This window comes from Nelusetta ayraudi, unplaced genomic scaffold, assembly GCF_046127955.1.
Source record: "Nelusetta ayraudi isolate G7.1 ecotype Tasmania unplaced genomic scaffold, CSIRO-AGI_Nayr_v1 ptg000034l, whole genome shotgun sequence".
Taxonomy (NCBI): Eukaryota; Metazoa; Chordata; class Actinopteri; order Tetraodontiformes; family Monacanthidae; genus Nelusetta; species Nelusetta ayraudi.
Genome location: NW_027466084.1, coordinates 663708 through 685655, shown reverse-complemented (window position 1 = coordinate 685655; position 21948 = coordinate 663708). Strand labels below are relative to the sequence as shown.

The window sequence follows — 21948 nt, the reverse complement described above, 5'->3', positions numbered from 1 at the left end:
TCCACCGTTCGCTCCCCATTATTCCCTGTCTTATCCCGGGAAAGGAAGGCTAAGCCTAACCCCCTTTTCACCGGTTTTGAAGTCAATTCAACAAAAGTGATTAAAAAAATAATAATTATTATCATGTCATATGTACAGCCATTCTTTTAAACCAAAACCGCATTTAAAAAAAAACAAAAAACTGTTGCAACAATGTGACCGAATTGTTTATTGTTTGATTAAGTGTGCGAAATAATATGAATTCAATGTCAACAACAAATAAAAACTAAATTCAATATGAAAGATCTGAAAGCCAGGAACCTGACATGAAACTCTTAAAAAAAAAATAAAAAAAATAATGAGTTTATTTCATGTATCTTTTTCATGAAGAGCCCATAGAAAACATTTAAATTGTGGATGCCTGTTCAAAAAGTATTTTTGGGTTAATTGGACAAACCCTGATTGTTTATTTTAATCAGTTATACTGAAAATATAACTAATTATCTTTAGTTATTTGGGTGTTGATTGGACAAATCTTGTGTTATCTCGTGTTTTTTTAAATCTATTTTAAAAAATACCACATCATTTTATGTTTTAATCAGTTATACATCTTTGGACATATATTGCATTATGCAAGAGTCAAAGTTAAGACCAAATAAGCTGATAGGCACTTCAATGTGCTACTGTAACACCAAAGTTACACTTGCAGATAGCAGTCGTTCAGAGGTGCCGCCGCCTCTGTAGCGCAGTATCTTCTACCCCATTTTATTTGCATAGGTGTATTTTACTTCAGGACTGCTTTTGAAGGAGAAAAGTCATTCAAGGATTCCAGCGTTCACATCCTGCAAAGGGAGGACAGATGGTTTTAGAGAGGTGCGAAAGAAGCCGTCCACGCTCAACTGAAGCGACCCTTCTTTGATCAGAGTCATCCCACAAGGTGGGGTAAAAACCCATTAAAGGGTTTCAAACTACCAGTGCAACAAAACCCCTTGCATGCTGGTGAAGTGGGGCAACCCTCAGAACCACCTCGAAGGTGTTCCCCACTGAGGTTAAATACCTGGGACTCCCAAAACTATTTTTAGAACCGAGGAAGCCTTTTGGATGAAAGGTGAAACGTCTTCAAGTAGTCGCCTACAACTCTGCTCTTCAAGGATGAGTGCCGTCTTGAGTTTCAGCTTCACATACTGTACGCTCTCATATCCAGATGCCTACAATTTCAAAATGAGTGGGGATGAAAGAAGAGCATTGAAAAGCCTCTGAAATGAATTGAGGAGGGTGCGTCATCGTACACAATACAACTGTATGCAACTGCTAACATCAATCGTGTCTCCGCAAAACTGTATCGCATTTGTAGTCGCAATTGTTAGCACCTAGTAAGAAATTGTTACCTGTTCCCGTAAAAACAGTTTGATTCCGCGCAGTTGTTTGTCCCGTTGACCTTGAACGTGTTCCGTCAAGACTTTTTTCAAAGTATTTACAAATTCCTGAAATGTCGTCAGCCACACCAGACAGAACGTGTCCCAGTTCTGTTGTCTTTTTCGGTGGTTTTTAAGGCTAGGGTGCAACAGTCACGGCCTTCTCCTGCCACCACTAGAAGCACGCAAAAAAAATTTTTAACTCTAGAAAACGCTGAGAGAAAATGCCCTAGATTACTGTTGACAAACGATATTTAATACAGTTACAGCATATAAGTATTTTTTGGAACTAATTGAGCAGTTTTTGATGGTATGATAACAGCCCTTCAATGGCAATAGAAATACAGTCGATATACTGGATGAGTTAATCCAAACTGTGCCGCATGTCCCTCATTCATATTGGGCCTTCTGCACTAATGACTCCAAAAATGATTCCTTACACGCATGTTTATGTTTTACTCGACTTGTATTTGTAAAGGTGCTCGTATGTCTTGCATAAAGCATATTTCACCGAATGTAATTCTGTCAGGAGAAAGCAATTCAACAAAGAATTTGGAAATCCTCATTTTATTTCCCTTGGGTTACCAGCAACTCTGCATCCAGACAACAGTCTCATTAAACCGCAGGTAAGACATGGAATACATTCAACTTGGCATCGTGGCAGATTTCGGGACACAGAGATCACCACAAGGTGCAGAGTGCATTCACGATGTTTTTGCAACGTGAATGTTGGTATTTGCCATTAAGGTAGGAACAAAATGTCTGAACACTAGTAATCACCAAGCAGTTGTACACAAATTCTTGATTGAATTTGAAAAGGAAACACTCCAAAACTGAACATGTGAATTATTTTCATTTTTGCAACAGAATTTATTGTTGACACATGGTTTCTTTTGAAACACACGTCAGTCTTGCATTTTTGCATTGAGAGGTTCCTGGTTACACACTCAAATATCTCAACTGAAATCAAAATAACTTTTTTTTTTTTTTTTGCATAGAAGACAACGCCGTCATACACACCAAACTACACAAGAGGTTTCAGTATGAATGTCAGAAACGTACTTTTCAATGTCAGCGCAGTGCCATAATTCTACATGTACTTCACGCAGCAGTTATAAAATCTTCTTTATTCATCACAGCCAAGAAAAAAAAATGACAGTTACGCTGATGTGCACAAATATTTGGTTGTCGTGGTCTTTTGGATCTGGTGACAGTTACACATTTCCTGTGTGCGAGGGGAGAAACACTAATATCTTGTAGCACACAAGAAATTAGCGCTCACACAATACATTTGTGGCCTCTCTTTTCTTCTAGTACAGACACCAAGTGTGAAAACCAGGTGTCAGTGGTGAAAGCCCCCCCCTTCGCACCACCAGGAGAAAAAAAAAAAAAATGTAATGATGGGAGAAAATCAGAAAAAACGTGGCCTGAAAAACAAAAATTGTAGAATAAAATAAGTTAAATGACGCAGTGCTTAAAGCTGTGTGTGTTTTTGATACAGGAGGTAAACTCAGAGCTCAGTGTCAGACCTCAGTCACTTCTAGCACCATCACATCTTGACATACACTTATAATAGAAAATCATGAGTGATCTTCACATGGTGTTACTGCACTACAGTCCAGATTGCAGTTTTCAAGGGGGACGCGTCAGCAGGCTCGAACCTGTGACCGACTGCAACTCGATCCACTCGTTTCCTCCGAACAAACAACAAACCCACCCGTACGTGTGATCTATAATCTTCCAAAACCAGACATCTACGCTTCTGCAGACGCCCCGGATTTAACTCCCCCGCGGGGGGGGCTGGAACCCGATCGATCTGGCGGCTGGAAGGAGAATATGAAAACAAACGTACGCGGCCTTCTTTGGACGCCGCCGCCACGCTTGCCCTCCCCGTGCCGCCTCTATCTCTGGGCGCAGGCCTGCTCCACCTCGGCAATGGTCTTCGGTGCATCGCGGGAGAGGACCAGAGGAGCGCCGGGCTGCTGGATCACCACGTCGTCCTCGATCCTGACGCCCAGGCCGCGAAAACGCTTTGGCGCCAGGTCGTTGTCCTCGCTGATGTACAAGCCTGGGATAGAACAGAGAAAAATAAGAAGGCGGTGACCAATCAAACGGAAGCTGGCGCTGGGACAGAAGAGTAAATAGAGAATAGGTGTAAATTAAAGACAATCAAATTTCCACGATTGTAATTCCATGTTGGGAGAGTCCCAGGCACCGGTTACTCTCCAACACCTTTCAGAACCTTTCAGAACTGAAGAAGCCTTTTGGATGAGAGGCAAAACATCTTCGAGTCCAGTTGCCCTAACTCAACCCTTCTACTTTAAGATGACCTGGATGATGGAGAACCTTCACAGACACGTTGGTAGACATCCATCGTTGGGCCAAGGTAAGCTAGGACACGTTGTGACGCCAGGGTCACACGACACAACCGTTCTTTGTCGTTAGTCACGCGTCAGATTGGACGCCATTAGTCTGGAGATGGACCAAACCACACGTCTCAACCCGGGTAAAACCCCGATCGGTCATCTCGTCCTGTCATCACGACTCGCTGACGTCAAGACAGGCGTCGCAGGATTTTTACACGCCAACATGTACACTTGTACCTGCCAGAATTTCAGCTGCAGTGGCAGTGAGAAGGCTGACCGTTGGTCTCCGATTATGTCACACCGCACGTGGCAAAGATGCACGTTTGCCGCTGGTTCTTTGTTTAAGTATGTCAATGGCATCCAGTAGTTATTACACTGCTGCAGCTGAAGCTGCAGCACCCACACTCATCTCTTCAGCAGTGGCTAAGCTAACAGTTTCTTTCTCTTTCTTTTCCCCACTTTTTTGCGAGGGGGGGCAGCTGGCTGTAGTCTCTTCCTGCCTTGGTTTTCAACAAAAATGAGGCTGAACATTAAACGATTTGTACATTTTGGCAGTTGATTCAAGAGGCGTCGCAAGCTACTAAACAAACACCAATTAGTACAAACTCCCATCTGACTCACAGAATTTAGCCCAAACAATGAATTAATTATTCGCCCATTTGAGACTCATCTTGCAGGTAGGAACCCCTAGAAAATAAATTGAGCCTGTAATAATTATAATTGTAGCTATACACTTACACACGGTACCCTCGGCACTGAGTGAGTGAGTAACAGGTAAGAGTTTAAGGGAATCAGAGGGAGTAAGGAGGGGTAAGAAACTAATACTGCTAAACTTCTATGCAATCTTATTTCTAACTTTTCCACTCTTTATTTATTTATTGTTTCCCTTTATTTCTTTTTAAATTCTATTATTATTTATTATATATTGTTTCCCCCTTTTGACATGTTTATTTCTAATAAAATTATTATTATCACCCAGACACAAGCTCAGATTTTTTTTGTAATCAAATTTGGTTTGTATTTGATGAATATGTTCATTCAATCTTGCAACACTTTTGCCTAATAGAAAATGAATAGTGTTACAATGAGATGCTGTATGTAAGATCCTTTGACTCAATAAAAACATTTGAAACGAATGAATTCATTATTCACAGTCATTTTGTGAATCTAAAATAAACTTCAAAATAATAATAAAAAAAAAAAAGAAATGTTCCCCTGACCAATCAGAGATCTTTCCAAACCATCCCCCCAGTGACCTCTAGAGAGCATCTACCTGGCTCTATCGTGATGGCCATCCCAGGCTGAAGAGGCTGCGAGCGGGACAGCTCCGGGGTGTCGTGGACGTCCATGCCCAGGTAGTGGCCAACGTGGTGGGGGCAGAACCGCCGCGCAGCCTACCGTGAACCAAACAAACAAACAAACGTGAACACTTGGAGAGATGAATCACGACAAATTGCTGTGAGGAATTTTCAGTTTTTTGCTGATTCCAACATCCCTGTGTGGACAAAAGTGGTAGTGAAATCCACGAAATCAACTGAAAAAGTCTTAAGTTGTAGAGCGGAAGAAACCTTTATGAGATTTCAGTACCACACTTATCAACATAGAAATGTTAACACAACTGGCAACCCAGAACTGCCGCTTCTGCTGCTGTCTGACAAAACTTGATGGGAGTAAAATGAATTGACTGCGGAGGTGCGACTGCGGGCGATATACCTAAACCTTCCGTTCGGTTTCTTTAGAATTAAATATTGATCAGACTTCCCGCGCTCGGGCCCCCATCCATCCAGCCGGTATAAATTGTTATGACAGAGAGGGCCAAGAGGATCAAGTGAGTGGCTCCCATCGACGGCTGAGAGTCTGCAGACGCGGTAATGGCTCTGTGAGACAGTGCCTCAGCACACTGCTGCTCTATGCTGAATGCATTGGCTAAATGGCACTTAAGCCAAAGCAGCCAGACAGACAGACAGAGTTCAATTCGTTTGACATGTACTTTGACAGAAACAGATGTAAAGGCTACATTTCAATATATGTGCGCGCGCACACACACACACACACACACACACACACACACACACACACACACACACACACACACACACACACACACACACACACACACACACACACACACGATTATTCTTAGTAGTAATTTCTAATTTCTAAAACTGGGTTTTGGTTGGGTTGGTTTCCTTAAGAAGTGAGGTCACAGGACACTATCAGCCTCTTTTATCAAGTAACTCAATAAATCGTGTTGTTACTTCTGGTAAAATCATAGGAGGGTTCATCTCTGATTAAAAAACAATCATAAACATGCTCAGAAAGTGTATTGATTAAAACTCTAGTTGAATTTGTTAACTGTGGCTGTGAAAAGTCAATAAAAGCGCCTCAGTTTTCACTGACTGTATTTTATTGTTACTTTCAAAGTAACTAATTAAGTCAGGTAGTTGCTTTATCGTTTGTCGATTTGTTTTTCTTAATAATCCTGTGAAGAACAATAACAATATGATTAACCGGCCACAATTATTTCTTCTTTTTCAGTGTTTACCTTGAGAACATCAGCGTCGCTGGTCGCGGCCTTGACGACGCCCAGTCGCCTGAGCTGCCGTCCCACCAGCGCCAGCATGCTGCTGTAGATGTGATCCAGGCTGACGCCGGGAGAACACAGGGACAAGCAGGAGCGCTGCACCTCCAGAACGGCCTCGTACAGCTCGGCTTGCGCTGGGCTGAATCTGCCCAGGGAGGAAGCGGGGGCAACAGGCGGCCAGTCAGATGTAAGAAAATGACAGCGAACAGCAGGTGAAAGGATGTTACCACGTCGAGGTCGGCTTGGTCAAACTTACTTTCCGTTCACCGGCCACGTGCGGGTGATATCGCTGACGTAGCCAAAGTATTCACAGCCACCGTCGAGCAAAACCATTTCACCGTCCTGGTGGAGGAGAGGAAAAGGCAAAGCGTGTGATCACAACTCTAACAAGTCGGGGGGAAACTCTGAACTGTAGCGCATCCTCGGCAGAAGGGCTGATACAGTTCATTGTGTGTGACGGCACAGTCACCTTGATAATCTGGTTGTTGTTGATGTAGTGCAGCGTGTTGGCTCGATTCCCTCCAGCAACGACAGGGGGGTAGGCCAGGAAGTTGGCACCATGGATCCGGTTCTCAAAGTCAAACTGGAAAAATGGTTTTGTTAAAAAATAAATAAATAAAACTATATTTTTACATCTATCTCTCCACACACACACACGTGTATATTTACATATATATGTACATATACACACATACACACACACACACACACACACACACATATATATACATATATACATACGTATTGTTTTTTTTTTTAATAGTGCTTTCATTTATAATAGCTGCCTTTATTTTCTCCCACATGCCTGCCGTGTGTGTGCACTGCCCTGCAAAGGCGCAGCTAGATGAGTTGGCACGAAACCATGTCAGTGAAAACCACAAAACAAAATTCCTAACAGAATCTAAATTCACTAATTTATTAGTCATGTATGAAAACAAAGTATGAAACAAGTGTTCATACTCGCTGCCAAAGACAATTTGCAAAACTATTATTTTTCTATTTTCAGCCACAGCTAGGGTTGCCAACTCTCACCTCAAAAATCGGGTTTTTGGGCGGTCAAAACCACATGGAAAACTGCATTTTGGCACAGTTATACCTATTTAATTGTTGAAGACCGCCACTCGCAGGCTTAACCCAACTGCGTTTTTCTTCCCACCTTTTGTTGTAAGACACAACTCTTTTCCTTTTAGAAGGGCCGGGGCCCAGGACCACATCCTCATCATCTTCTCTTTTTCTTCATTTTCATGACTTTCCTCATTTTTCCACACGAGGAAACAAAGTAAACAGACTGACATGCGTGCCGCCGCCCACAGCCTTGCAACACACACAGCATACGCTAGTACTGTTGTGCCTTCCCTGTCAACTGCGCGGTCCTAATGTCCTTCGCATACAGCACACAAACACCAAGGCAAGCAGACAGACACACACTGCATGGCGAACCAAACGAAAAAATATATGCATGTTCCCTTTACCCGGGACAAACAACGTCCCGTACAGGATGCGCCTCTTTTGGCTCAAATACGGGGCGTCCCGGCCAATACGGGACGGTTGGCAACCCTAGCTACGGCGGCCTTGTTTACACCACTTGGCCAACTAGCCCCCGAGCGCTACATTGAATTTGACTACATGAATCTGGACAATAGACGATAGTGATTTGTTATTAGCTGACGGTTTGCATCACAATTAGGAGTTGGAGGCGGGACAAAAAGGTGATTGAAGTACAGGCGGAGAGGTTCGGGTTCAACTTCAAACGTCAAAGAAACGTTTGTTTCCGCTACCTTGGCAAAGAGCACAGCTTCGTCCACGTCTCCGCGGGACAGAGCCATTGTCCTCCTGAAGGCCTGGAAGACACACAAGGACGCAATATGCCTTTTAACGGCTGGATGTTTCAAGGTTTTCTCAGAGAGGTGAGAAAAGCAGGACGCCTGGTATGAGAAGCAACGTTCATTCAAACGACCAACCTGCGAGCTGATGTGTCCTGCCGCCTGCATGAGCGCCACCTCCGCTGAGCTCTTGACGGCCCTGAGGGAGTGGATGAGGGGCCTGAGGGCGCGAGGCGTGGGCCCGCTCTCCAGCAGGGGAGTCAGGTGTGCCTGGTGCAGCCGGGGGTGAGCCGGCGGGGAGCCGTCGTACCAGAGCAGAGAGCCTGGTGGAGGGTCAGCGAGCGGCAGTCAGACTGGAGAACGCACTTGAAATGATCCCTTTTCTGACGCAGTTCAAAATGCAGGTATGACCAAAATAGCGGTTCAGAGTTTCGGATGTAGGACCTAATTTTCCAAAGTTAGCCAGTTTGCTATTCATCAGATCAGTGGAGACCGTGGTCAACAATTTCTGGTAGCCAGCCAAGCTAAAAACAATCCACCTGAGGCAAATACATAATAACGGTGATGTAGATGTGTGCGCTGATAGAATACTGTTAGAAATTAAACCACCCTTGCATCACATTGTATTGCATTTTTAGGGACGCTCGAGTACTTGGAGGGGAACCACTTGCTGAGAATTCCACAAAGAAATGCTCCGGGTCAGACTTGACATTTGCTCTGTGAGGTGGCTGCATTTACCACGGCACCAGATGGTAAATGTACATCTACTCACTGCTACTCCATAGCTGTGAGAACGAGAGCCAGAAGACAACATTTCTTGGCTTTGGCTTGACTCCCCCTTGCACTGTGCCATTGTTGAGGCTTCTCATCAGTTTTTCTGACAGGCCAACATGTCCTTACACTTAGAGGAGACATTGCCATTCCTTGGTTTGCTATGACACTGCTTTTGCAGGCCACATAATGCAGGTGCGCCGTGACTTGTGGGCAAGAACATTTCAAGGTATTTTCAAACCAGATCTGCGAACCAGCTGCGTTCAGACTGCAGGTGAATCGGATTCAAATCAGTTTCTCTCTTAAATCTCAATTTTTAGGGCTGACTGTTTACACTGTTTCTAGCAAGTGTCCAAATGGGATCTGGCTCTGTTCAGACTGGGCCACATGACGCCATATCATTGCGACAGCGGCACTTGTTGCGATACATGCCAAGGAGCTTGGCTTGAATGGAGCTTCTGTATCTCCCCACAGACTGATGAGGCAATGAGTTTCCTCCTCTGTCCAGGCACTGCTGTTTTTTACTTCTTCTGTCTGCTCCATTATGTTACAGCTCCGCAACCGGAATGGCGCCCTCTGGTCTAGCACATTGGGTCTTGTGTCGCGTACAGTGACGTCACGGAAGGTCAAAACCCATTGCTGTGTTTGGAGCCGTTCAGACTGAGACGCACGCATCCGAAGGTGGTTTCAATCCGTTTTGCAAAAATCGGATTTCACGTGATTTGTGACTGTTCAGACTACAAAAGAGACATCCGGTTTCAATCTGGATGGACTAAAAAATAATAATAAAAAAAAAAAAAAAATGGATTTTGGCTGGCAGTGTGAACGTGGCCAAACACGCACAGGTGGAAACGTTGTTTTCTCACCATTGAGGCTTTTCAGCACGAGCCCCAGCTCCTCTGTGCTATGAACTCTCTCTATGCCGGTAAGGGCAGCTGCTCCGTCTCTGCCCGAGCGGGGCCCGTCCCACAGCTCCCGGCCCGGGTCTCTGCGGGGCACAAACAAGATGGTCTGGTCAGGCCGTCCCTTCCCATGAAGAACCAAGGCACTGTCGGGCTCCAGGACGCCACTGAGGTAAAGGAAGTCCTGCAACACAAGAACAGCAGTTCAATTGTAAATGTCTTTCTTTCTAGTTTGATGGCCACACAGGCAGCCTGGCAGAATTTGTTTCTAATACAGACTTTGGAAAATGCAATATTAAATAACAACACTGAATAACGGACATCACATCACATTATATATCATTATATAGCATTTCTTGCTAAAATTAGAATCAATCAATCAACGTCAAGAAATCAAACTTTAGGACTGCAAAATCCCTGGAGTGTATAAACATAAATTGGAGGGAAAAGAAGTAGAAGGTTAAGAGAGGCGCATCTGCATTCACACACAGTCGTGCCGCAGTGACAAAACCAGAGAGAGCCGAGTGTCGCAGAATCACTTATTTAACAGTTGCGGAAACTCCACTGGTTCCCACAGTGCGACGTGATCAAAATATTGTCGTTGTCGCATAGCTAAGTCCACCGTCAGAGACACACCTGGTTCTGATGAAAGGGGTACGGGATGTCATTGGTCATGTAGCGCGTTGGGTGGGACAGAACGACCACCACGTGCTTGCCGGAGGAGGCCGAGGGACCCAGCCTGTCAGCTTGGGCCTCGATCAGCGAGGCCAGCTTGTGTCTGCGGAGCTCATACTCGGTCTGGGTCAAGCCCGGGGTCACCTCACCTGAGGGACAGAGGTCACAAATGCGGCGTTGGTTTCGGTTCACGTGGACGCAGGTCGGTTCGATTCTGCCCAATACAGTCCCTGAGAGTTCCGTCCAGGCGCTCCGTCATAGCTTAACACTCACCGTGTTTGAGAAGATGTGGATGAGTGTAAGGGCTTGGCTGGCCGAGGTAGCGAGGCGGGACCGTCTTCGGCTTCAAACCGCCTGGTTTCACAGAGATGTTTCTGCACGGGCACCGCACACATCCTGCAGGTGCGCCGTGACACATGAGTCAAGGCTTTTGCCCATGCAAACAGGAGGAGGCTGCTTATATATCGTGTACCGGTTTCGCCGTGTTGTGTCGAACGTCAGTTCTCACAAGTTTAGATAAGGGATGCAAATTATCGATTAATTCATTAATCGTTAGCTTATTGACCTTATCGATCGATAGACGATTATTTGATAAGCGGCAATTTTTCCTAAGAACCTGAATTTCACAATGAAAAATGTGCCAGGAACACATTATTTAATCATTAAATAATATTGAGGGTCCAATGTGACCCATTTAGACATTAGAGACCAGTAAAAACACCCTAAACATTTATCCTCTGACTTTAAGTTGACTTGTAATGGGTCACATTTCAACTTTTTTTTTTTTTTTTTAAGTTGTTTAAAAGTTGTTCTTCCCTGCCACTACACTGTTATAATGAGTGAAAAAAAACGAATTTAATTTAATCAATTACATTCTTAATCGACAATTAATCGATAATTGATTAATTGTTAACATCCCTAATTTAGATATTTTAAAAAAAACAGTAAGGAATCCCTTTACAGCTTCCAGTCCTCAGTGATTTTCCTACTTGAGTATCTTTAATTTAAATCAAAGCCTGCCAGTTGTGAAGAAGCGAATCTTCCTCAGTGCAAGAAAGAAGCTTAGGCATGATCATTTTGCATTGCTCACTGTCGCAGGCTGGAATGCATAGCATGTGTGTCTTAAAGCGACTGTAAAAGGTTCCCATGAGTGCTCGAGCACAACGAGAATTGCAAGTTCATATAGGACACAATGCACTTTTAAAGGCAACGAGTTTTGTTTCGTCTCAATAAATTCAGTTTGAAATTATTTGTGTGCAGTCAAACATACTGAGCATAATGAACATTCTGATGCAAACACTTTAAACTCAACAAGGCTGCTCTGAATTCAACAGTACCGTCAACAAAACAAAAACTAAATCACATTGTTCAGAAAACCCCATTCACGCACATCATAATTGTTACAGTGCACCTAAGTCTTATTTACGAAATGTGTACACGATTTAAATGCCATTTGATGCGAGCGAAAACTAATTAACATGTGGCACACATTTCGGAGGGCAACCATTAATCCTTTACGCTGCTCTGTGACACAAAAACAATGAAATATACAAGTAATAGAAAGCCTCACCTGGACTTGGCCGTGTCAGGAGCGTGACAGCAGCCCGGAACACTGTGCCGGTTGATGGCAACATACTGTTGCTGCTGCTGCTTCTGGAGGACACGCACCACTTACATCATGTCGTCCTACTGCAACGGCAGCCAGAAAGGAGAAACGATAACTCGCGCCCTCACTTTACAAAGTCATGTCAACTGACTCCATAAAGACAGACCATTTGTCTTGCCTGAATTTAGGACTTACCCATACAGACAGCTGCTAGTGCGTGCGACTAGTTTGTAAGTCAAGCCTTTAGCTTGTTCCCACCATGTTTGCTAGCGCCGCACAGTGAGCTCCACTGGGGAAAAATAACCCTGGATTTTGACTCGGAGGCTCAACGTCATCGTCCCACCTGAGTTGGTGCGATTGGCAAAAGATTTGAAGTGATATGCCAAAAATAAATTAATCACTATGGGAGCCGCTGACTGACCAGTCGTATGTCAATAATATCTTGTTAATATTAATATATATATTTTTTTAAAAGAATAAAATAATGAAACTCCAAAGTCTTGCAATTGCATCAAATATTTTATTATTTTAATTGTCGTGCGTTTTAAATGAATCATTCGATGTGCGATACACGTTGCCTTAAAATTGAAAACGAATGGGGTGGAATATACCTTACCTTACAGAATTTACTGAGGGCATAATTTTATGCTATAGCTGTGGGACTGCCCTGCCTTTTGCCTGAATGAAAAGACGGGTGACGCTCTAGTGAAGGTGTTTTGAGGCGAAGAAACACTACGGCAACACTGGTCTGATTTCCTTTTTGGGTGTTGTTCATTGTGCATCTTCAAACACGTGCGTTTACCTAAGTATTGTCTCGAATAATAGCCGCGTGTGTGCTTAGGGTTAACCGCTAAGCTTAATTCACGTAAATATGAAGTTAGCTAACTGGGCTATCATGCGTCAGGCAGTTAGCGCTATCACTTTACTGACAGATGCGCGTTTCTAGGAAGTTCTTAGTCGTGGAGCTTACTATATAAACACTATGTTGCACTGTGGTTGAAAGGCATTCCTCGATCTAAACGTGCTGACGAACGTATGCGAAGCGAATAAAGTGAGACGCTCGCTGTGGCGCATTCTGATCCAGTCATCGCACGTTAGCATATCAGGCGTAGGAGCGGAGCACGCACTGACGTTTGCAGGATTGCGAATGCTGGCAGCGACGTTGAATCGAAGTGGTCATTGTTTTGTGTGCTTTGTGCTCCCCCACCTACTCCAGAGCGACGGAAGTGGAAGTAGCGTAGCAGAATGGACCCCCAAAAGGTGGTAGAGTTGAAAAAGTTCGTGACCGCCTGCAAGGCTAATCCCTCTCTTCTGCATATCCCAGAGTTGGGCTTCTTCCGGCAATGGCTGGAGAGGTAAGAGCCAAGTCTGCTGCAAACGAACTCTGTCCGGATTGTAATGCAAAAGATCACAGTAACTTATCAATAAACCAGAATACAAAAAAAAAAAGTATAAATAAATACAAATATTATCCAGAGAACATAGTCGCTTTGTCCATCATCCACATGCTAACACTGTTTATATAACAATTTTTTTATTAATATTATTAAGTCGTTGAAAATCAATCTGCTTGAACTTTTCGCCTCGTAGGTCTCAATTCTGCGTCCACTGTTTTTTCTTAATTTGCTCTTAAATCTTAACAAACCCAACATTAAAACTGCAACCTATGAGCTATTTATTCTGGGCGGCCACAAGAGGGCGATGTTTCACAGCTAGCGTTGCATCGCGCAAGCAGAGGTCACCATGTAAGCTGGTCGCAAGCCTGGACGATAAATTCCCAATGTATTCTACGGTGACGCAAATATTTAGAGCTGTGCGTTTTGAGCAGCTCTCATTGGAATTGAACTTGGATCCTAAACAGAACCAAATAAGGCAACTGTCAGACTCGAGGGGGCGGGGAGATGGAGATATACTTGCATTTGCTGGTTGCTGCAATATATATTCATTATCATTGCGAGGAAAAAAAAAAAATGATGACGTGTTTTTATTTGCAGCATGGACGCAACATTGCCTCCCCAGCCAGAGCAAAAGGAGTCTTGCCATGTGAGGACAGCGCACCAACAATTATTGCATTGCTGTTTTAACTATGTCATGCTTTTTATATTGTTTTTAACCCCCCCCCCCCAAAAAAAAAATCAATGAGCTTTTTTTTTCTTTTTTTTTTTCAACTCTGACATGTAGGGTGGCTGTCCCTGTGGTCCTCCACCATCAAAAGCTTCAGCCTCAGCTCCTGAGCCTCCCGCGTCGTCCGAGAGCGAGGAAAGTGAACTAGGTACTTTTGCTCTATGTAAAATAAGTTGTGTCTTACTCTAAAAATAAAAAAAAATAAAAAAAAATCCACATGCATAATTTTATCACCCGATGAAAAAAAAGGTTGCGAAAAAAATGAAAATATTTAATTTTAAGAAGTGAAGTCCTTTAGAGTCATCTGTCTCAAGTCTAAGTCAGGTCTCAAGTCATGAAGACGAAGTCAAGTCAAGTCGAGTCTTTTGTCTTTTATCTGTCCTCAAATTTGCGACTCGAGTCAAAAGTCACGCGACTCGAGTCTCCCATCTCTGGCCAGCAACATCATGCGGCACAGTTTCCTCTTTACATGTCAGGTGTCTTATCGTGTATCTATGCCAAATGTATCAGTGAAGGTTCTCAGCCATCCGGGTCGTCTTGGTGAAGAGCGGCAGGACTCGAAGAAGCCTCCAGTTGCCTCAACTTAACCTTTCTGTTCCGAATGTGGGACGGCATTTTTAAAATGAAAATGAACTGATTTCACGTCCCGCTTGGTTTTTTTTTTCTTTTCCGCCCAGAAATTGACGACGACGGGGTGATCGAGCCCGACACCGATGAGCCGCAGGAGATGGGAGACTTTGAAATTGTGGAGGTCAGCTTCTTCTGAGCTTTCTGCCTGGAGCTGCGTGAAAGAGATGACGAGCAGGAATCTGAAGCTGAGAAAAAACACTGGCCTGATTGTGAGGCTTTGTAAACTTTTTTTGTTGTTGTTCCCCAGGTCACAGAGGAGATGATGGACCAGGCCAATGAGAAAAAGATGGATGCAATTAATGCGCTTGGGGAAGGTGTGTCCACTTTGTGTCCACGCATGTGTTTTTATTTTGATTTGGTAATTGTGTGGTTTAAATTTCAAGAAAACATATTTTATCCATATTTTGTTGTCCACTTTTAGGAAACCTCCAGAAAGCTTTGGATCTTTTCACTGAAGCCATCAAGATGAACCCCCGTATGGCCGTCCTGTACGCCAAGAGGGCGAGGTGAGGCTCATTTACGTGCACTGTATTATCAGCCACTAAAAGCAAGGGAAAAAAAAAAAGTCAGGTTTTTAATCGTTTCCGTTCTTTGGCGCAGCGTCTACATCAAGATGCAGAAGCCCAACGCGGCCATCCGAGACTGCGACAGAGCAATCAGCATCAACCCGGACTCTGCACAGCCTTACAAGTGGAGGGGGATGGCCCACAGGTAGCTCTCCTTTCAAGACGAAAGCACTTTCAAAGCCGGACACACAGAAGGAATTTTTCAGGGGCCGTACACCGCATACACTCCCAAATCCCAAAGCCATTGGAACTGTGAGGCCAAATTTTGTCACTTTTGCTGCATGCTGAAGACAGTTGGAATGTGAGACAACAGATTCCACATTTCAGATTTTATTTCCAGGTATTCACATCTGGATCTTGTACACAATTTCGGAGATGAGCTTATTTGGAACGGCACAGTGCGTTTTTAGGCGAGTGAACGTATCGGAACAGATACAATTAAGGTGAATAAGACCCAAGTAGTTTCAGTAGGTCGTTCCATATCCTTTGCATGCAATAAATGCATCGAGCCCGTGACCCACTGACCTCGCCAAACGCTTGTATTCTTTTGGAGGGGAGTGCATTAGTAGGTGTAAGGATGTGGTGGCCGGGCTCATTATCTGCTTTTCAAAACATGCTTCATGGGCAAATTCAAATATGAATTAGAAGACCAAATCAGATTGTTTTCTACAAATTCCACTAGATTCCTGTTCTACATGTCCTCAACTACCTCTGAGGTGATTTTCAACTTGTTTCACTGTAGCATTTTGGAGTAATCTGTGGCTGACGTTACACACTGCATACAGTACAAAACCTGTTTTCATGGGCAAATTGAAAGTAACAATAAAATACAGTCAGTGAAAACTGAGGCGCTTTTATTGACTTTTCACAGCCACAGTTAACAAATTCAACTAGAGTTTTAATCAATACACTTTCTGAGCATGTTTATGATTGTTTTTTAATCAGAGATGAACCCTCCTATGATTTTTCAATCAATCTTAAAGTGTCAATCAATCTTAAAGTGTAGATAGCGCGACCGAGCCTTTCCGAAGCGTAGTAGCCGGCGGGACCGCGGTGCAAGACGGCAAAGAACGCACGCAAAAGGACGTCGTCGATAGACGACAAAGTTGAACCTCCTGCTTGGAAGTTACTTACCGTCTTCGCCATCTTTGTGTCGTATCCACAAAGGTTTTTTTTTCAATTATGGAGCCATTTAAAGGCACCAAGTCACCTGCAGTTAATGTGCGTTGCAGGCTGCTGGGCCACTGGGAGGACGCAGCCAAGGACTTGGCGACGTCCTGCAGACTAGACTACGACGAAACTGCCAGCGCCATGCAGAAGGAGGTCCAACCTAAGGTACGATGCCGACGCGGAGACGGGACAGAAAGCGCTCCTCGATTCACGCGTCGCTCATTGTTTGCTAACACATTGTGTGTGTGGTCAGGTTTCCTTTGCGTGAAGTGCCCTCATCCCGACACACATCCTCCCGCTCTCTGTTCGCAGGCCAAGAGAATCATCGAGCATCGACGCAAATACGAGCGCAAAAGAGAGGAGAAGGAGATCAGGGACAAACAAGAGCGGATAAAGAAAGCCAGAGAGGAGCACGCAAAGGCTCAGAGGGTGAGAGTTTTTATTTCAAAGACACAAATGACCAGTATGATCTTCAGCCTCGTCACCCAGGACCTCTTTCCACAATATCTGATATGGTGACTTATCCAACCATCCAACCATACATCCATCCATCCATCAATCCCTTCCTTCCTCTCTCCTCATTCTCAGATGTTTTCTCACTGCCGTAAGCACTTCATTTTTACACCCTGGAATAAAACCTCTAGTTTTGAAAACGGTACTATCCAGATATAAGTTCCAACGCAGTAATATATGTGTATCACACAGAAGGAGAGACCATCTGCAGTGCCTCCAGTTCATCAGACCCCCAATAACTAAATATATATATATATGTACGTCGTGTTTCCTAACAGGATGAGGAGGCGCGACAGTCTGCAGGAGGAGGATTCTTCCCAGGTAGGAGAGCACACACACGATGGAGACAAAGTGGTTATAAATATATATATATATATATATATATATATATATATATATATATATATATATATATATATATATATATATATATATATATATATATATATATATATATATATTTATCTTAAAAGAAAAACACAAACACACACTCCATGTATTTTGTGCAATGACCCTCATCGTTGTACCACAGGACCGGCTGGGTTCCCGGGTGGAGTCCCAGGAGGGATGCCCGGTCTCGGGGAATTCTTGAAGGATCCGGAACTGATCCTCGCCATGAATGTAATTAGAACATAAAGCTTAGACACATTTGCAGACTTCCTCTGCCCTTGTATTATTGTAAATGCATTTCTACTGAGCATGTTAACAATTAATCGATTATCGATTGGTTGTTGATCAGGAATTTAATCGATTGAATTAAATTAAATTAGTCACAATCAACTGAACATTTTTCACCTGTAGATACTGTGATGGTCATAATATACCTAGAGCAACAACTTTAAAAAAAAAAGTTGAAATGTGACCCATTAGAAGTCAGCTTCAAGTCAGAGGATTACATTTTTAGTGTGTTTTTGCTGTTCTCTAATTTAAAAATGGGTCACATTGGACCCTCAACGTTAAATAATGTGTTCCTTACACATGTTTCATTATGAAATTTAAGCTCTCAGCAAAGATTCACGCTTTTCAATTCATCGTTAATCGAGCGATAAGGTCAATCAGCTAGCGATTAATGAATTAATCGATAATTTGCATCCCCTACTTTCTACTTATTGTTGCTTCTAGTGTTCATAAACTCTTGAATAATGATGCTGCGGGAATTAGTGTGTAAAACTTTGGGAAAGACCGTGCTGTTCCTCTTTTAACCGACTTAATACTTAATACTAGCAGGATGAATGTTTGAAACTAACTTTTTTGAAAACGACCACTATAACTACGTGGGTTTTTTCCCCCCCCCATCCTATATTTTAAAGCCATCAGTCTTTAGGTCATTGAGTAAAAGTGTCTCTTCATTGCAGGATCCTGAGGTTCGGGCCGCCTTCCAGGATGTGGCACAGAACCCGGCCAACATGTCCAAGTACCAGGACAACCCCAAAGTCATGAACCTCCTCTCCAAGCTGAGCGCCAAATTCGGAGCTCCGCCACAGCCGTAGACGGACGGACGGACGGACAGACGGTGGTGGTGAGACGGACCAAAGCCTGGAGTTGTGAATATTTGGTGGGCGGGCCCGAGGAGACACTATATACCGTGTCCAGCACTTAACTTCACTGTGCAGATTGAACGGGGAGCAACTGGTTGACGTAGGAGAAGCATGGCAACTTTTTTTTTTAATGTTTGTGTCCTAATTTAGCGGAGTCTCAAATTAGCAACTTGATTAGGAGTCACACCGGTACAGGTTGACGTTTCTTTACCTGTTGGGAAAAGCTCAATGGAGAGCTGCTGCACTTAAAACTTTAACCCAGACGTTTCCTGCCATTGAAATTGTTGAAAATGGTCTATCCACTGTTTCCTTTCTGTTTCCGAGCAGAGCGCTACTTTCACATCAAGCTGTGACTGTTTCTGTTCACCAATCTCAGACTAAAAGGCGTTCTGTGTCTCAATCTGTTTGAAAAGTTGTCATAAGAATAAAGCCTGTTACTGCATTGCTTTGTCATGGTTGATGCGACATCTTGCACAGCCACACTGTTACCCGTCAGCAGAATTAAAATGCGTCTCGGAACTTCTGCTTCTTTTTTTAAGCCAACGTTCTGCTGCATGAGTGTAGGATTTACTTGTATACTGACAAAATGGCCCCCATTTGAAATACACAACACTGGATTAGCTCCCAATAGGGGTGTGGGGGGGAAAGACGTAAAAGGGAGAAATCCAATTTTTTTCAAAATTTAATAAAATTGAAGCACTTCCTTCATCTTAATAGCTCAACCAGTTCTGAAAAGATGGAAGAACTAATGCTAGAAAATGGTACAGGGCGATTATCAACTTTACTCTTCTCTACTCTGCTTGTTAGCTCTGGAGCTTCCTTGCTCATCTGACGAAAGGGGTTTGCTTTCAATTACAATGGTGGCCGCGTTCACCAAATTATGAAAGAATCAATGAGGCCGGAGGAGGCAGTTGTTGCAACTGTTCATTCAGCTAATCTACAGTAGCTGAAAATTGGCAGCTGTGGGTCTCAGCTGATGATCTAAAAAAAATTAAAAAATCTATTACAAATTTATTACATTTCAACAACTGACGCAAGATTCAATTTGAGACTCTAATTTTTTATTTAAGTACTTACAACAAACAAAACTATCCAGATTCATTACACAAGTGTAAAACAGAAATGGGATTATACACTGGGTGGGGCCATACGGAGGGAGACGGGCCAAAAAAGCCTAAAACAAGCAGGATGGAAAATGGCACCGCTAGTGTCCATATCTGTGGAAGTAGAGCAGAAGACAGCAAACGCAATCAGTACAGCTGTTCACGTGCAGCAAAAAATGTAGCGTTGCAGTAATGCATTTCAACGACTCAGACAAATATGCAGACTTGAATACAGTATTAGTGGTGCTTGTTGAAGTACAAAGTTCTTCTACTCACTTCTGAAACTCCCACTCCCTGTTGTCTAGAGGACACACCTGTCTGGTTTTAAGCCAGCGGGAGATGCAGTGGAAGTGGAACGCATGCTGAGGAAGGGACATGGTTGGAACAGGTTCAAGTTTGCTCAAAAAGGTCCACATAGGTAACATTAATATCATATAAAAGATCTAAAAGTAGAGGAAAACAGCATTGGCAGGGCAAATAAAAGCACCATAATTTGAAAGCAGACATTAGATGAGACTATTTCTTCTGTCAAGTGAGACATTCATTTTCCAGAGTGAGGATCAATTTGACTGGAATGAATATGCGCAAACATTTTAAAGAGTACACAGATGGCAGCCTTTATCAATAAAAAGCAAAAAGATCATATTTTATTATGGGGAAAAGCAAACTCGGTGTCAAATTAAAGTGTCTGAAATGATGCTTAAGAAACGTGACACTGCTGAATCTCAAATTTGTGCTTTTTCACCTGGTAACTTCACACAGCAGGAAAAAAAACAGCAAGATAAATTTAAGATGGCACGTTAGAAAAAAACAGGAACTGATGAACTTAGATGAGACACGTACATTGCAGACACCCCAAGCCACGGTACACTCCTCGGATGTTGCAGAAGCTTGGTTGGCCTGGCACTCAATACCTGAGGAGACGCACACATCAGTATTGCAGTCCCCCGTCCCCCCCAACCACACTGCTGAGATGAGATGTATGACAATATCTGCGTGTGAACTTACAGAGATCCATGATGTGGTTCCTACAAATAGCGCAGTTGTCTACGACGATGTCCCAGGCCCAGAGTGCAACAGCATTCCACTGGAGAAAAACAATGACAGGTGGCGCTCTTACATGATAATGCTCCACTGTTTGTGTTGCAGTTGTAAGATTAGTGAACACAAATATAAACAGGTGGCATTCGTAGTTTATATTTTGGTTAATATACCATTACTTATTTTTTTATACTTTTTTCATAATTCTGCTGTAGTTTCACGTTTTCTAAATAAACAATCATAAAGCATATGATAATAATAATAATAATAATAATAATAATAATAATAATAATAATAATAAAAATAAAAAACACTTCCAATGTTTTGTACATTATCGATGTACTGTGTTGAAAATAGAGCAGGTCATTAGTGACACGAAAATGACAGAAGTTGAGGTTCAGAGTTTGCCACAAGACACGGAACTCCGAAATGGAATTTTGAGAACTCTTCATTGTAGCTGTGGTTAGCTTAGCACTTGGTCAAGAGCAATGATGTTGGCATTATACTGAGATGTATGTTAGCAGATCTATTTACCCGTGTACACTTTTCAAGTAGTTGCAGTTCGCTGTCAAATAACCACATTATATTGTAACTTCTAACTACCGGTATCCCCACCGCAGACGGATAATGCAGACTCATGCCTGGTATAAATTAGCATGACAGCTCTAGTAGTGCTCTCGAGCTATGCTACGGGGAGTTAGCGCTAAATGCTAATAGCGTATACATGTTGCCAGAAAGCACACCCACGGCTCTTACATACGGCATTTCGGCTCTTTCGTATGTAATACGTTCAATTTATGCCGCATACAAGTTTCTCCATTGTACAAGCGCACCTTTTTAACTTCAAAACGCTTCTTGCTTGCTCCGCTGTTGGTGCCACTCGGCGTATCTACATCCATCGCGGCTGCCATCTTGGTAGTAGTGACGTCGTTTCCGCGATCGCCCCACTTCTTTGGAATGGTCTTTGGTGAGAAACCACGGGAACGGAAATATAAATCGCCTTTTATTTTGACAGAAGAGCTTGCTCATACGGCTGTACACAAATGGCCACCAATTGTCCGTAGCCGAAATCAACACAGTTTACACCTTTATCGATTTACCCAAGAGTCACTGTGTTGCACCGACACTCGACAGTCGAATCA

The 21948-nt window shown here is 43.2% G+C and overlaps 3 protein-coding genes across 6 annotated transcripts; 1 reads left to right on the top strand and 2 right to left on the bottom strand.

Moving 5' to 3' along the window:
* Window positions 1–2240: 2240 nt before the first annotated feature.
* On the bottom strand, window positions 2241–12443 carry xpnpep3 (X-prolyl aminopeptidase 3, mitochondrial). 2 transcript variants are annotated; one of them, XM_076032260.1, is made up of 12 exons: window positions 12317–12443; window positions 12086–12204; window positions 10789–10911; window positions 10477–10664; window positions 9805–10024; window positions 8306–8490; window positions 8123–8185; window positions 6814–6927; window positions 6601–6686; window positions 6306–6489; window positions 5034–5154; window positions 2241–3462 (listed from the first exon to the last, which is right to left on the bottom strand). In XM_076032260.1, the coding sequence occupies exons 2-12, from the start codon at window positions 12147–12149 to the stop codon at window positions 3296–3298; spliced, it is 1515 nt and encodes a 504-aa protein (XP_075888375.1). In that variant the 5' UTR covers window positions 12150–12204; window positions 12317–12443; the 3' UTR covers window positions 2241–3295. The 2 variants fall into 2 exon arrangements, with proteins under 2 accessions (XP_075888375.1, XP_075888376.1); XM_076032261.1 differs by lacking the exon at window positions 12317–12443 and having other exon boundaries at window positions 12086–12302.
* Window positions 12444–12774: 331 nt separating this feature from the next.
* On the top strand, window positions 12775–19062 carry st13 (ST13 Hsp70 interacting protein). 3 transcript variants are annotated; one of them, XM_076032263.1, is made up of 13 exons: window positions 12775–12913; window positions 13338–13476; window positions 14116–14164; window positions 14303–14393; window positions 14923–14996; window positions 15123–15189; window positions 15297–15381; window positions 15476–15586; window positions 16674–16776; window positions 16924–17040; window positions 17403–17445; window positions 17657–17745; window positions 18480–19062. In XM_076032263.1, the coding sequence occupies exons 2-13, from the start codon at window positions 13367–13369 to the stop codon at window positions 18612–18614; spliced, it is 1074 nt and encodes a 357-aa protein (XP_075888378.1). In that variant the 5' UTR covers window positions 12775–12913; window positions 13338–13366; the 3' UTR covers window positions 18615–19062. The 3 variants fall into 3 exon arrangements, with proteins under 3 accessions (XP_075888378.1, XP_075888379.1, XP_075888377.1); XM_076032264.1 differs by having other exon boundaries at window positions 12789–12867; XM_076032262.1 differs by lacking the exon at window positions 12775–12913 and having other exon boundaries at window positions 12944–13476.
* A 639-nt stretch (window positions 19063–19701) lies between these two features.
* Window positions 19702–21782, bottom strand: rbx1 (ring-box 1, E3 ubiquitin protein ligase). Its single transcript, XM_076032265.1, has 5 exons — window positions 21640–21782; window positions 20774–20852; window positions 20609–20679; window positions 20042–20127; window positions 19702–19879 (listed from the first exon to the last, which is right to left on the bottom strand). The coding sequence occupies exons 1-5, from the start codon at window positions 21715–21717 to the stop codon at window positions 19867–19869; spliced, it is 327 nt and encodes a 108-aa protein (XP_075888380.1). The 5' UTR covers window positions 21718–21782; the 3' UTR covers window positions 19702–19866.
* Between the last annotated feature and the right edge of the window lie 166 nt (window positions 21783–21948).